The sequence below is a fragment of the Trichomonas vaginalis genome, chromosome I (assembly GCF_026262505.1).
Source record: "Trichomonas vaginalis G3 chromosome I, whole genome shotgun sequence".
NCBI classification, from domain to species: Eukaryota; Parabasalia; order Trichomonadida; family Trichomonadidae; genus Trichomonas; species Trichomonas vaginalis.
Genome location: NC_067203.1, coordinates 24,645,548 through 24,659,211, shown reverse-complemented (window position 1 = coordinate 24,659,211; position 13,664 = coordinate 24,645,548). Strand labels below are relative to the sequence as shown.

The following is a 13,664-nucleotide window of genomic DNA, read 5'->3' as shown; positions in this document are numbered from 1 at the left end:
GAAGCTTCTAGTTTACTGCCAACTGATATTTGGAAAGGGCTTAATGCATCGTTGAGAGAAGTATGGAGAGTATCAATTTCAGGTTTTCAAATATTTCCATTGAGAAGTCAAGTTTATAATAGTAGCTATTTCATATGGTTTATCAATGTGCTGACGTTATGGTAGCTTTGCAATATATATTTGTGTCAACAGAGTTAATTTTTTCATCTATATTTGTTTGGTGAAAGAAATAATATCTTGTATGGGTATTTTTGGTAAGGATAATATTTATCAAATGTAACTCCAGTATATACAAAATGTAGGATATGATCTATTGCCATCACTTTATCAGTGAAGTTAGTGGGATTAATTAACATTAATGCCATGTTTGTTGAGAATAGCTTCCAGTATCTCATACATATCGTTCAAATTGAGTGTGGGGTGAATAACCCACTGTTTGCCATGTATATTAAAACAATCTACACAATATTCTTCTGGTGTTTTTAAATTAATTGGCAAAATTTACCAAACGATTAATAAGATTTTCAGTACTCTACGTATCGACAATTATGAACTCTTTAATGCGCCTAACTTTTGAGAGTGTTTAAAATAGAATTTATTTACTCTACTATGTATAGATGATCACTTTGAGCGATAAGATTGAGTTCATTATCGGAATTGATTATCGAAAAGAAATAAATTTGATTAATCAAAGAAGGCAGCAGTTGTGGGCTATAAACATTTTAACTTCTAATATATAACCATATGAAATTGTTCTCGATATTTCCGCCACGAAGTCATGCAGAAACCATCATGATAGTGGAATTTGAATAGTAAACTAAAAATCAGGCTTGATTAAAAATTGTCTTTTCAGTCAAAATGCAGAATAAAGATATGCCTGTGAATATTATGTGGATAATGGCAGCATCGTAAAAGGATAATTACAAATTATTTGTGCAAATTATAAAAATTATTTGTCAACAGTATAAAAACAACACCAATAGTAGATTAGGGTTTTCGTTAATATTTCTTCAGATGAAAAGAGACTCTTGATTACTTATATCAGTTACTATTCACTAAGAAAATAATTTTGTTTCTCTAAAAAATGACGGGTTTTGGCATTTCATGCATCATTAGTTTGACCAATATGTTAATGAATTAAATGCTTATATCTATTATAATTTTTTGCAACCAATGATTTCGGATGATCTGATTATTTTAAAGAATTTTTAGGTAAAACGAGGTATTACAAGTATAAAGGTTATGAATATTGATTTTAAACTATAATCGAGGTAAGTTTTTGTAAACTTTTCAATTTTCTTATACAAAATTGGAGATCGTAGATTCTGGTTAACAACTATTATCATGAGTGATTAATCAAAAATGTCGCTTTATCGTTTTGTAAATTTGGCAGATCAAAATGTTTTTGCTTTTAAGTTTCCTTTCGGTATCCAAAAAAGGATTCGACTGCGAAAAATGCCAAAAGAAATACGCCAAACTAGCAGAGCAAATACACAATTCAAACATTATATCAGATTATAGTTTTTGCAAAGGTAGCAAAAAATGCAATAAAATGGCATCGAAGCTTCAGAACAAGCTTAAAGATTTAGTTACATCACATGATATCTGTGAGTCATTAGGTAAATGCCGTCCAAAAGCTCAATCTCTTTCTCAAAAAGTCCCAAGAAAAGGATCTGCTAGTATTACACTCCACGAATCACCAGATAACTGCGAATTCTGCCAATCTCTAATTGAATACTTAACTGGTGAAGGTCTTCATGAAATTTCTGTGCCAATATTTACAAAATTCCTTCAGAAAATCTGCATTGATTTACAATTTCTCGAAACAATTTGCCAACATCTCAACGAACACCATGTACAGAATCTTATTCACCTTATTATTTCTCATTATGATACAAGTGAGCTTTGCGAAAAGGCTGACTTCTGCCAAAGCTCTTGAATGTAAATATTTCATAAAAGAATGCCGATTTTAATTTGGACTTTTTTTTTAATTCATATTTATGAATTTTTTTAAAAACAACTTATTTTTAAGTGATGTGTTCGCTTTATTTTTATAATTTATAGCGTCTGTCCATTCCACGCAAGGTAACTTCTGATTTTCATTATTGAGAGAATCCAATAAAAGAATCTATTCAATAGGAATGCAAGAAGAAGCCAAAACTATAGTTGTTGGATATAAGCCATGTAATAACAATTGAGTTTATCAATTAATTTTTTTCTTTTATATGAAAAAATCGAATTGTATGATCTTAATATATGGCATTTTGGTAACTTTCCTATAGTTTAATGTAATTCTATTAACAATAAGTAATTATAAACATCAATAGATTGAAATGAATTATTAGAATAGTCATTTGCGTATCTGAATATGAAGATAGATTTTCTATGGTACAATAGAATTCTGGGATATGGATCTGATCAAAAACCTATAAAAATTAGGAACAAATTTCAAAGGCGTCAAAAATTTTCTCACTGGGTTTTCGTGTATCAATCCCAGCTCATTATATACGCAACCAATCAAAAATCTGATATGGGAGTCCAAGGCTAACTTTTTGTTGTCTACCTAATAAAAGAGGAAGCAGCATTAGTGAGAATAATCGCAAATATTCAATTTAAATTATCTTTTTATTCTTAATTTAAAGTGACAAAAAGAATAAAAAACCTATTCTAGGATTCTAAGCATTTTTATGTAAAGAGACTAGACATCATATTTTATGTTATGAAAAAAAAATATTTAGAATTTAAACAAAAAAATAGAAAAAATAGCATAACTTATGGATGTGCGTATATTAAATTTAATAAATTAAGAGAAATTATTTTTGGCGCCAAAATTATTCGTTAACTCTCAAATTTTTCTGAGTCAATAAGCCGCCAAAAAAGTGTCATTTCTTTATAGGAAAGGAAACCTATTTGACGAACAATCCGGACACTAGTGCCTCAGCGAATTTCCCCAAACCCACCAATCCCCTCCCTGCTGTTGTGCACCATCGATGGAAAGTAAGTCATCAATAGTCTCTTTTCCTGATTTCAAGCTAACGTTAGATCATTCATGAAAGAAATCATTGCCTTTCATCAGAGACTTTCGTTATAACTGCGCTGCTCTCAAGTTCATCTTGAGAAATTTACGTAATAACTGAATTCCCAAAGTTCTTTAGGTGATCCAAAACACTGTAGCTGCTTGAACTTTGGACGAGCCTCGCACCCCAGAGAATAGAAATCCCAATCTTGCTCATGTTTAGTTGAATTAGTCTGCAGCAGTACAGCTCTGATACCACAAGATCGTGATGTATACAAAGTCACAACGCTATTTGATTCAACAACTAGCTAGTTTTGACATCAAATTGCAAAATTTGACTTCGTTATGAGCTCTTTGTAGCAAAAATACATTACACTTAAAGACTAGTTGCTAGACTGTAGTAGTTTGTTCGTATATATCTATTTTTCCCCAACGTATTGCATACTACATTTTGACAAGACTTGCAACCTTATAGTAACCTCGTTGGGAATTGTTCAAGCAAAGCGTAGGTAGTTAAGGTCGAGTAAGAGTTCTTCTTAAATCTTTCACTGAATGAGTAGGTGTTGGAAGAACTGTTCTCTAAAGCGATACAGTTGCGCTACATGTTCGTCAACTTGTCTAGAAATAAATATATCATTTGTTTTATACGTTTTTTCGTAATAAATCTATTTGTATTTGTTGTATTTGAGTATGAAGATAACAAAAACTACGGCATAAGACGCAGTACACTGGGCTTCGTTGCCATTTTATTTACCATGTTAAGAATAAACTTAACAGACATGCTTTGTTTTCGACGAAGCCATCTAAAATAACGTACATCTAAATAAAACTAAAAAACTGTAAAATTTCTTTATTTGATAGTATACTTCAAATTATGCACTATACCTTCTAGAATTCTATAACACTCTTTGCATATAATTTTTAAAAAAAAAAGTTATATCTCGACAAAAATATGATTTATCAATAGAGTATGTAAAATAAAACTCATTCGCAGTATTAAAAAATCGTAAATCTTTCCAAAAAAATTTTGAATTACAAATTTTAAAACTTAAAACAACATTTTTTGAAGCGAAAAAACGAAATCTAATTTTTTTTGGAAAATTTAGAATAAATAGAGCTCTTTAACTCGTCGAATACAAATTGTTTTCAAGTTTTTTTCGACCGGAAATTGAACTTTTAGAGTTTATACAATAAGATTCACATGAAAAAATACGGGTTTAACAAAGAAATCACCAATATAAAGGTTTTTTTAGTAGAACGAGATTGATAAAAACTATGGTATGATAAAAAGACGATAATTTTTTTGGCGGGATAATTGAAGAATATGAATGATTCGAATTACAGACATACTCTAGTCCGAAACTTACTATGGTTCGTGACTTATTTTTGACACAGAATAGCTGTAGACTAAGGCTTACTCTAGATCCAGACTTATTATACAATTAAATTTGCTTTTGGAATAAGACTTAATTTTAGTTACAAACTTATCTTAATATCAGACTTATATTTAGAATCAGACTTACTTTAGTCTAGAACTTACATTTAGAATCAGACTTCCATTTCAAGTCAGACTTACTTTCGTCCGAAACTTCCATTTCAAGTCTGTCTTACCTTCGTCCGAGACTTACATTTCAAGTCAGACTTACATTTCAAGTCAGACTTACTTTCGTCCGAGACTTACATTTCAAGTCAGACTTACTTTCGTCCGAGACTTACATTTCAAGTCATACTTACTTTCGTCCGAGACTTACATTTCAAGTCAGACTTACTTTCGTCCGAGACTTACATTTCAAGTCAGACTTACTTTCGTCCGAGACTTACATTTCAAGTCAGACTTACTTTCGTCCGAGACTTACATTTCAAGTCATACTTACTTTTTTCCAAGACTTACTTTCGTCCGAGACTTACATTTCAACTCAGACTTACTTTCGTCCGAGACTTACATTTCAAGTCATACTTACTTTCTTCCAAGACTTACTTTCGTCCGAGACTTACATTTCAAGTCAGACTTACTTTCGTCCGAGACTTACATTTCAAGTCAGACTTACTTTCGTCCGAGACTTACATTTCAAGTCAGACTTACTTTCGTCCGAGACTTACATTTTAAGTCATACTTACATTAATATCAAACTTATATTAACCTACGACTTACTTTTATTCCCAGACATCTTGATCCACACTGACATTGAAAACTACTCATACATCTAAAGCCACTCAAACATAATCCAAAAAATGATAATGTAATGAAACTTTATAGAAAATTGAAAATTTCGGCAATTAAAAATAAAGTCGAACAGCATTGTAAATGCAACTGCAACATGGAAAATGTTTATAAACTATATGGTGTTCATATTCCATGTATTCATAACATCTTAGATGTAAAACCGGCCGATTTAGAAAAACCTAAAGCATTTCATATTGGAAAATTGGAATTCAATAGAAAAAAAAAAAAAAAAAAAAAGGTAGTGGGGCTTCCAGGCACTTCGTGCCCTCTAGCCCTGAAGATGTTTAGTATAAATGAAGTTTTTATTCGGAGGGCTTCCAGGAGCTTTTCACAAATTATATATGTTTTCATGTTTTGTCACTTTTCTGTCACTTTTCAGGAAAAAACATTTTTATTATTATATATAAATGAATTTTACAAAACCACCGTTACCGTTCTTTGGAAATAAGAGTAAATGTAAAGATATTATATTGAGAGAACTTAAGAAACTACCGAATGGTCTAACATTTGTAGATTTGTTCGGTGGAAGTTTCTATATATCCCATTTGTGCCATACAATATTCCCAGACTCAAAGATTATATGCAATGACTTCGACAACTATATGGACCGTCTCAAACATATACCAGACACAAACAATATATTGAAAGCGTTAAAAGAAAAGATACCTATAGGTAAGATGGAACGTATACCATTAGATAAGAAAAATATTGTGAGAGAGGTTTTGAAAAAAGCAGAATATATAGACTGGGATAGTATATCTGCTAGACTATTATATAGTGGTTCTATAAGAGTTCATGACATTGAAACACTTATGTCAAAAGTTTTATATCTTAACTATACAAATGTTTTCAAAGAGGACATAGAAAAATATATTGAGGGTATAGAGTTTGTGAGATGTCATTGGACAGAGTTGTATGAAAAATATAAAGACAAGGAAAATGTTTTCTTTATAGTGGACCCGCCGTTCTATAACACATGGGATTTTCAATACCAAGTAGACTGGACTTTGAGAGACTCTTTAGAAACTTTAGACGTTTTACATAACTGTCCATGCTTTTACTTTACATCCGATAAAAGTGGTTTGGAAACCGTTATGAGATGGTTAGAGGACATACATGACTATGAGTTTAGATATGACAAGATAGAATATGAGAGAGGTCCTATAAACCGGAGAAAGTGTCATAACAAAGAAATTTTATTAGTAAGTAAATGTGGTTTGAAATAGGACTACTTGTTTTAGGTTTTTTCCATTGTGTCATTTATTTCTTTGACGTGGCAGAAAAGTACAGAGAATATGAAGATGAACCAATGCCTGCAAATGTTCAGCATATGTACTCGTAAGAGATATTTTTATCTAATATTAAATGGACGCACAGAACTTAGCGAATGCACAGCAACCTGGACAACCAAACCCAGAGAATATTCCAAATGAAGTTAGAATACAAACTGCAATGGCAAACTATGGTCAAGTGCCAACAGATGTACAAATGCAAACTGCCATGTCAAATGACGCTGCGTTAGGTTTGCCACCATGGTATGCAAATATGAGATGGAAAGAGTTTTATACAAACCCTGAAGTGGGATATAAACAACTTTATGCAGATGACGCGAACACAGGAGTTGACCCAGAATATGTTTTCTACCAGAGGAGAAACAGAATGTATGAGCTCCAGTTAAAGAATGCTATGGAACTCAACAGGAAACGTAAGAGACTAGGTGGACATTAGATTTTTACATATAGTAAAATGGGTTTCTTCAGTAGTATTGGAAACTTCTTCAGAAGAGTTGGAAGAGGTATATGGAATGGAATAAAAACCGTAGGAAGAGGAATTTGGAACGGAGTCAAAAATATTGGTAAAAGAGTAGGTCAGTTTGTTGGTATTATACCTAAAGACCCTGAACCAGAAGAACAAGCTCCTGTTATACAACAGCCTGAACCTGCACCACAGTCTAGTTGGCAACCAAATCCAACACCTCAACCGTATTAAAAAATTATATTTTTACCGTTCGATAGTAGTTGTATATGAAACTAAGTTCTAAGTAAAACGCATGGTATAATGAAATTATTCTTTTTCTTCCATCTGTAGTAAACCATACTTGAAAGTCTGAAATACTTCCACTTGGTGGTTCATATAGCTTTGTAGGTTTTTCGTAAAAGTCATTTGCCAAGCATAAGAAAGAGTTTTGGGCGCCAGAAAATGAAGCATGAACAATAATAGCAGCTGGGTCGAAAACATTTTCATATGTTCCATTAGGGTTTTCGACTTCATAAAAGTCTGGGTGTACTGGATATGCTGCAGGCTGATTTAACATCCTCATAAATCTATACCATGCCAAGTTGTTATATTTTGTAGAAATATAAACGTTTTCTCCAAGGTCTTCTATTCTATTGATTTTAACAGTTGCATTTTTCCTGTCATAAATAATATCGAGATGGTATTCTCCTTCGTCAATGTTATACTGCTTTGCATATTCGATATAGATATCGTTTATTTTTTCTTGAAAAGCTTGAAGAGTTGTTTCTAAGTTTACAAGCAAATTCACTTGTAAAAGTTTTCCCTGTTCAAATTTCTCATACATACGTTTTTCTTTGTTATAGTATCGAACTTCAAAACCGACTGTAAATGGGAAACCATGTATGGCTTCTGAAATGAACTTCATTCTACGAAAGCCAATAGCTTTTGTGACGGATGGGTCTCTTAACCATCTTAACGGGTAGTCAAAACGATAGCCTTCATGCTTTACGGTCTCTGTCTCAAACTTTTGACCGACATTAGTAAAAAGTTCATCTAATGGTTTAGTTGTAGCAACTCTAGAATTTTCTTTTTCTATTGAAAGCATATTTTATCTATAATAAAAATGTCAAATGAAACAGCGTCTATGAGAGAAATACAACACAACCGACAACTCATTATACAAGCTCTAAATAAGAACACAACAAACTTTTCAAACTATTCTAAGATATCTGAGTCATTGAAAGAAGGAAACTTAAAACTGACATTAAACCCAATGACAGATGAGTTTCTGTTTCAAGACAAGAAGAACAATACTGTCTGTATAAATCCAACAAAAGGAACTTTAAACGAGAAACCTATAAATGAACTTCTTTTGAAAGCAGATGTTGACAACAAAGCAGACAAAACATATGTAGACGATGCAATAGCAAAAGAAGAAGAAAGAGCTGACAAAGCTTATGCAACAAAAGAACATACTCATCCTGAACTAGCAGACAAAACATATGTTGACAATAAAATGTCAAGTGAAGTGACAAGAGCTGAAAACGAATATTCTAAAAAGACTCATACACATACCATTGCAAATATTACAAACTTACAAGAAACCTTAAACAGGAAAAGTGACGTTGGACATACACATACCATTGCAAATATTACAAACTTACAAGAAACCTTAAACAGGAAAAGTGACGTTGGACATACACATACCATTGCAAATATTACAAACTTACAAGAAACCTTAAACAGGAAAAGTGACGTTGGACATACACATACCATTGCAAATATTACAAACTTACAAGAAACCTTAAACAGGAAAAGTGACGTTGGACATACACATACAAGTTTTACAACTGTTGCTATAGAAAATATTGCAGGAACGGTTGAAGAACCTGATGGGGATGTATTATATTTTAAACCTCCTAACTTTCCACAAGGTTTAACATCGGATGAAAACATAACAACGATGAAATACATTAGATGTAGAAATGTTTATGTCATGGAGGATGAAAATAACGTTAAATTCACTGCTCAAGATTTATATGAGAAGAAAGCAGACAAAACAGAGCTTCAAACATTAAAGACAGAAATACTTCAAACATTATATCCTATAGGCTCTATTTATACGTCAATGAACTCTACCAGACCAGAAGTAGTACTTGGTTTTGGAACTTGGACTCAAATAGTCGACAGGTTTTTGTATTGTGCAAACTCTTCAAAGGAAACAGGTGGAAGTAAAACGATTTCAGGTGAAAATTTACCTGCACACAGTCACTACATAGATTTAAGTACATCTCAAGCAGGTTGGCATAAGCATAGATATTGGGATTGGTCAGCAATGACAAAAGGTAAAGGATATGATGTTAAAGACAACGTTAAGTTTGCTATAAATTGTTACTGGAGTAACACTGAGGGAGGAGGAAACCATACACATCGCGTTTCAGGGTATACGCAAACAACGGGACAAAGTAAAGACTACATGCCACCTTACATGACAGTTTACGCATGGTATAGAATTGCTTAGTCGTCATTTTCAACTTCTTTAGCATATTCGTCAGGAGTTGTCTTATATTTGTTAGGAACTGTCTTTGAAAGTATACCACCTTGAACTTTGACAAGTTTGAAACGAGGTCTGACAATAGTAGTTTTATCTTCTGCTTGCAGTGTGTACATTTTGCCATGTTTGCCTAAAACTTCATAATATTCTCTTGTATACTTTCTTCTATTTTTACGAACACGAACGTGAGTACCTGTCGGGTTCCCATTGTTGTCATAGTCAATAGTATTTTCATATGGGTCGCGTTTAGGTATTTCTATTTTTACTTTGTCACCTTTCTGAAGTTTGAAGCCCGGCATTCTTTCTTGTTTGTCTCTTTTGACTAAATTATTAAATATATAGTCTTTCTCTAAGTCGGGGTTGTTTTTCATTTCTTCGGGGGAGTGGTTTCCCAAACCTTTTTGTTTACGGCTATTGTAAATATTTAAAACTTGTCTCATCTTTGCCATGGAGAAGTGTCTATACTTGTCGTCATATGACATTTCATTTGCTTCACCACCTTGTGGTTGGTTTAAGTCTCTTAACATTTTTATACAACCGTCAATGACACCAAGAGCAGAATGGTTTTGGTCGACAATGAAATATTGGTTTACATTTTTTGAACGCAGATAGTTTTTTACATCATCTGATTTGAAAGAACTTTCACAGTCAGATGTCAGTTTTGTTGGATGGTATTTGTCAACGAATATTGTCAAAGCAGTTTTCACATCTAAAATATTTTTGGACCATAATGGTATGGCTTCACAGTATCTTGTGTTTTGACCGACAAATATTAGCCAGTATGGTGGTCCATCTGTTCTAACTCTCGGAATGTTTTCCAAGATATCCATAAACCAAGCATTTGGTGTTGAACTAAAGATTTTTATCATGAGTGCTTTCTTTGTCGCTTTAGAAACATAGGGGTCCTTGTTTGAATTCGTCATTTTTTAACCCATAAGAAATGGGTTTATTTGGCGCATTAGCAGGAGTTGCATCCAGATTTTTGCCCGCAGTGGGAACAATAGCCAGAGGTGTATTTGGAGTTGGAAGGAAGATTTTGAGTACATTAGGTATACTTAAAGAGAAAGCACAACCTATTATACAAACTGTACAGAAAGGTTGGGATGTAGCACGAGATGCAACAAATCTTATTCCAAATCCTGAAACAAGAGGAAAAGTTCAAGGATGGATGGACAATGTAGGAAGACAAGCAGGAAACTATTATAACAAAGCAAATGACTACTATAACCAAGCAGGACACTATATGGACCAAGGTGAAAGATTCTTTAACAGAGGATATAACCATGCACAACAGTGGGTAAACAATAACCAACCTCAACCACCTCAAACTTGGGGAATGTAAAATTTTTTACTGAGATGAAATGAACAATACAGCATTGAGACAAATGGGTTCAAGATGGATTTGTCGGCTTCCAGCAGTTACACAACGTGTTTGTCAAGTTCTTCCTATACCTCAGGAAGTTTTAGACCGACTTAAAAAACCTCAACAACCAGTTGAAAACAAACCAAACTAAAATTTTTTACTGAGATGAAATGACCGAAGAAGTTGAAACGGTAGATTTGACACCACAAACAAAAAGTTCAGAACCATTGTCAAAACCCGTCAAAGAACTTACAGATGAAGAGAAAAATTCAATAATAGAAAGTGCCAGGTCTGGAAATACAAACTCTAACTATAAAGTCACTTTTCATAAAAATGGAACGGCAAGTATCTCAAAAAAGAAACAGACTCTCACAAATAAAATATTGAAGTCTGAAGGAGCTTTCGAGACAACAGATGGAAAAGTTTACTTCACTGACCAACAGTTCATTATAGAACATCTCATTGACTTAGAGTCGAAATATTCTAAACTTTACAACAAACACAAAAAGTTGAAAGGAAAACAAAAACAAATGGCATATGATATTTATGAAGATGTTGACGACACAACTGTTCCTGCAAGTGAAGTAAAGTCAGAGGAACCGAAAAGTGACGAAAAACCGATAGAAGAAGAAAAACCAAAAACTGAAGATAAACCAAAACAAAGTTTAGTTTGGAAACTAAACCAAGTCAACCTTCATTAGCTGGTATGGGTTGGCGTCAAAGACTTATGGCAGCAGGCGGTTATGTAAAGTAAAGAAAAAAATATTTTTTTATTTTTATAAAAATGCCCCCATATAGAATGGATAGAAAATCTGCTAGAATAAAAGCAGAGTTACAAAGATATGGTTGGAGAGTTTCGAAGAAGTTTAAATATAGGAAGGGAAGACCCATAAAAGTCTATGACAAATTGTCTGGTCTTCGCTACGAAATGGATTTGGAAACAGCACGTGCCAATTATCCAAACAGACTAGAGAGGTTAGAAGAAGAACGTCTTATGGACATGCCTTTCGATGTTAGTGAACCTCAAGTTGAAGGACACGACGGCTTTGCCAGATTCTACTGGAAACATGACGAACAATTGCATCCTTTGAGAAGGAAAAAGGAAAAGGTGAAGACGCACATGCTCCCATGAAAAGAACAAGATATGCATATGAGAAGTACCGTGAAGTTAGAAGTCAAATTACTTCTGGTCGAACCTTTACAGTAAACTTTGACGAAGGAAAGAACAAAGAAGGCTTCATGGGTGTACTTGCTGCCATACAAGACGGAAATAAGAAAGGACACAATCTCAGATTGACCATAACAGATTTGGATGGTCACATTTACTATGCATATGGCAATGTCACAACAGCTGCAATGCTTCTTGACGCTTTCAAGACTACAAAGAGAGAACAAATGGTTGACTCCGACTCAGACATTTTGAATGCAATTGAAGGAATTGCAAGTGTCAAGTTCGAATGGTACCAACCTAACCTCAAGCAGTCAGACAACATGCTGGATACTTCCCCTTCAGAAATAAGTCTGACATTGACTTGACAAGGTATGGAATTTACAATTCAATTGAAACAATTGTCAATGAACCTTGCATTCTTACATGTCTCAGGAACTCTGGTCTTGTTACAGATGAGAAAATGAAGTATCTTGAGTCATGTGTGAAGACAAGGTACATTCTCAGAGGTCAATTGGCAAAAATTGCACCGTTGGCAAATGTCAATATCCGAGTCAACATACCTACAGCTAAAGGTTCTTCACATGACGACTATGTTGTTGACAAAGACTTACCATGGTTGAAGATTGTAATTGTCCACAACCACTTCATGTTGAACGAAAGTCTTACAAACCCATTGTTCGGAAAAGGCAAGTGCAACATTGTCAGAGCTGTAAACATTCTTTTCGAGAAAGGTTTGTTGGAACCAATTCCAGATGACAAGCTGACAGAAACTTTTGTACCAAAAGACGAAACAAACTTTTCATTGTTAGCAAGACCAAAAGTTGTTCCAGACAAAGTTCTAGTACAAAAGAAGTACACAGTTCCACAAGGAGTTGGATTGTTCGGATACCAACCTGAACCAGAAGAACTTCCAATGAGGTTGCAAGAACTTCAAGATGCTATAAACAAACTTCCATTGAGACATCCAATTGACGTCAAATTGTATTGGAGAGCATCTGAGTTAGGTCAGAAGGTTTTATATGAAACAGGTTGCTTCGACGATGTTTATGAGATAACAGGAGAAGTTTCTCAGAAGATAAGAGACTCACTTGAATTTCCACAAACTGGACCAATTGGTTGCGACAAGTTCGACTCAAACGAAAAGATATACAATGTCGACCTTAACGCTGCATACATGAGGTTTGTCCAATATATTCCGACTGGAATTCCAAACGAAGATGGTGAGTTCCCGGGAAGGAACTATACAGTTGGAAAAGTCATACAACAACTGTATGATATTAGGAAAGCTTCAAACCCCAAACTTGCAATGACACTCAAATTGCTTATGAATTCGACATGGGGATATTCCATTAAGAAACCTCAAGAGATGAAGAGTAAACATTATGAGAAGGTCGACAACTTTGTTGAAAGGTTTTCTCCTTTTGTTTTGAAGTACGAATTCACTCAAGGTCAAAGTGGCTTAGTAACCACATTAAAACCTATTGTCGAACATTGGTCTTACCCTCAGTTCGCAAAGGCAGTCCTTGACAACTACAACAAATTCTTCTCCGAAGTAAAATCCAAAGTCAAGGTTTACTATGAGAACATTGACGCACTCAT

General features: G+C 33.8%; 7 protein-coding genes and 2 pseudogenes across 9 annotated transcripts, besides 1 other annotated feature; 8 read left to right on the top strand and 1 right to left on the bottom strand.

The window, feature by feature from the left end:
- Positions 1–1,392: 1,392 nt before the first annotated feature.
- On the top strand, positions 1,393–2,165 carry TVAGG3_1044670 (saposin family; the record flags this gene model as incomplete). The annotated part of the gene is made up of 1 exon (XM_001584298.1): positions 1,553–1,939. One exon carries the CDS (start codon positions 1,553–1,555, stop codon positions 1,937–1,939), a length of 387 nt encoding a protein of 128 aa, XP_001584348.1.
- A 3,291-nt stretch (positions 2,166–5,456) lies between these two features.
- Positions 5,457–13,664: part of a mobile genetic element that runs on past the window's edge.
- Positions 6,606–6,968, top strand: TVAGG3_1044660 (uncharacterized protein; the record flags this gene model as incomplete). The annotated part of the gene is made up of 1 exon (XM_001584297.1): positions 6,606–6,968. One exon carries the CDS (start codon positions 6,606–6,608, stop codon positions 6,966–6,968), a length of 363 nt encoding a protein of 120 aa, XP_001584347.1.
- Positions 6,987–7,229, top strand: TVAGG3_1044650 (serine threonine-protein phosphatase family; the record flags this gene model as incomplete). Its single annotated transcript, XM_001584296.1, has 1 exon — positions 6,987–7,229. One exon carries the CDS (start codon positions 6,987–6,989, stop codon positions 7,227–7,229), a length of 243 nt encoding a protein of 80 aa, XP_001584346.1.
- TVAGG3_1044640 (uncharacterized protein) lies at positions 7,234–8,082 on the bottom strand (the record flags this gene model as incomplete). Its single annotated transcript, XM_001584295.1, has 1 exon — positions 7,234–8,082. One exon carries the CDS (start codon positions 8,080–8,082, stop codon positions 7,234–7,236), a length of 849 nt encoding a protein of 282 aa, XP_001584345.1.
- On the top strand, positions 10,472–10,873 carry TVAGG3_1044630 (uncharacterized protein; the record flags this gene model as incomplete). Its single annotated transcript, XM_051255649.1, has 1 exon — positions 10,472–10,873. The coding sequence occupies one exon, from the start codon at positions 10,472–10,474 to the stop codon at positions 10,871–10,873; it is 402 nt and encodes a 133-aa protein (XP_051081223.1).
- Positions 10,893–11,045, top strand: TVAGG3_1044620 (uncharacterized protein; the record flags this gene model as incomplete). The annotated part of the gene is made up of 1 exon (XM_051255648.1): positions 10,893–11,045. The coding sequence occupies one exon, from the start codon at positions 10,893–10,895 to the stop codon at positions 11,043–11,045; it is 153 nt and encodes a 50-aa protein (XP_051081222.1).
- TVAGG3_1044610 lies at positions 11,065–11,648 on the top strand (annotated as a pseudogene). Its single transcript has one exon. A coding segment is annotated over exon 1 (584 nt).
- TVAGG3_1044600 lies at positions 11,694–12,220 on the top strand (annotated as a pseudogene). The gene has a single exon. A coding segment is annotated over exon 1 (527 nt).
- On the top strand, positions 12,526–13,455 carry TVAGG3_1044590 (DNA/RNA polymerases family; the record flags this gene model as incomplete). The annotated part of the gene is made up of 1 exon (XM_051255647.1): positions 12,526–13,455. A coding segment is annotated over one exon (930 nt), but the record flags the coding sequence as incomplete, so codon positions are not given.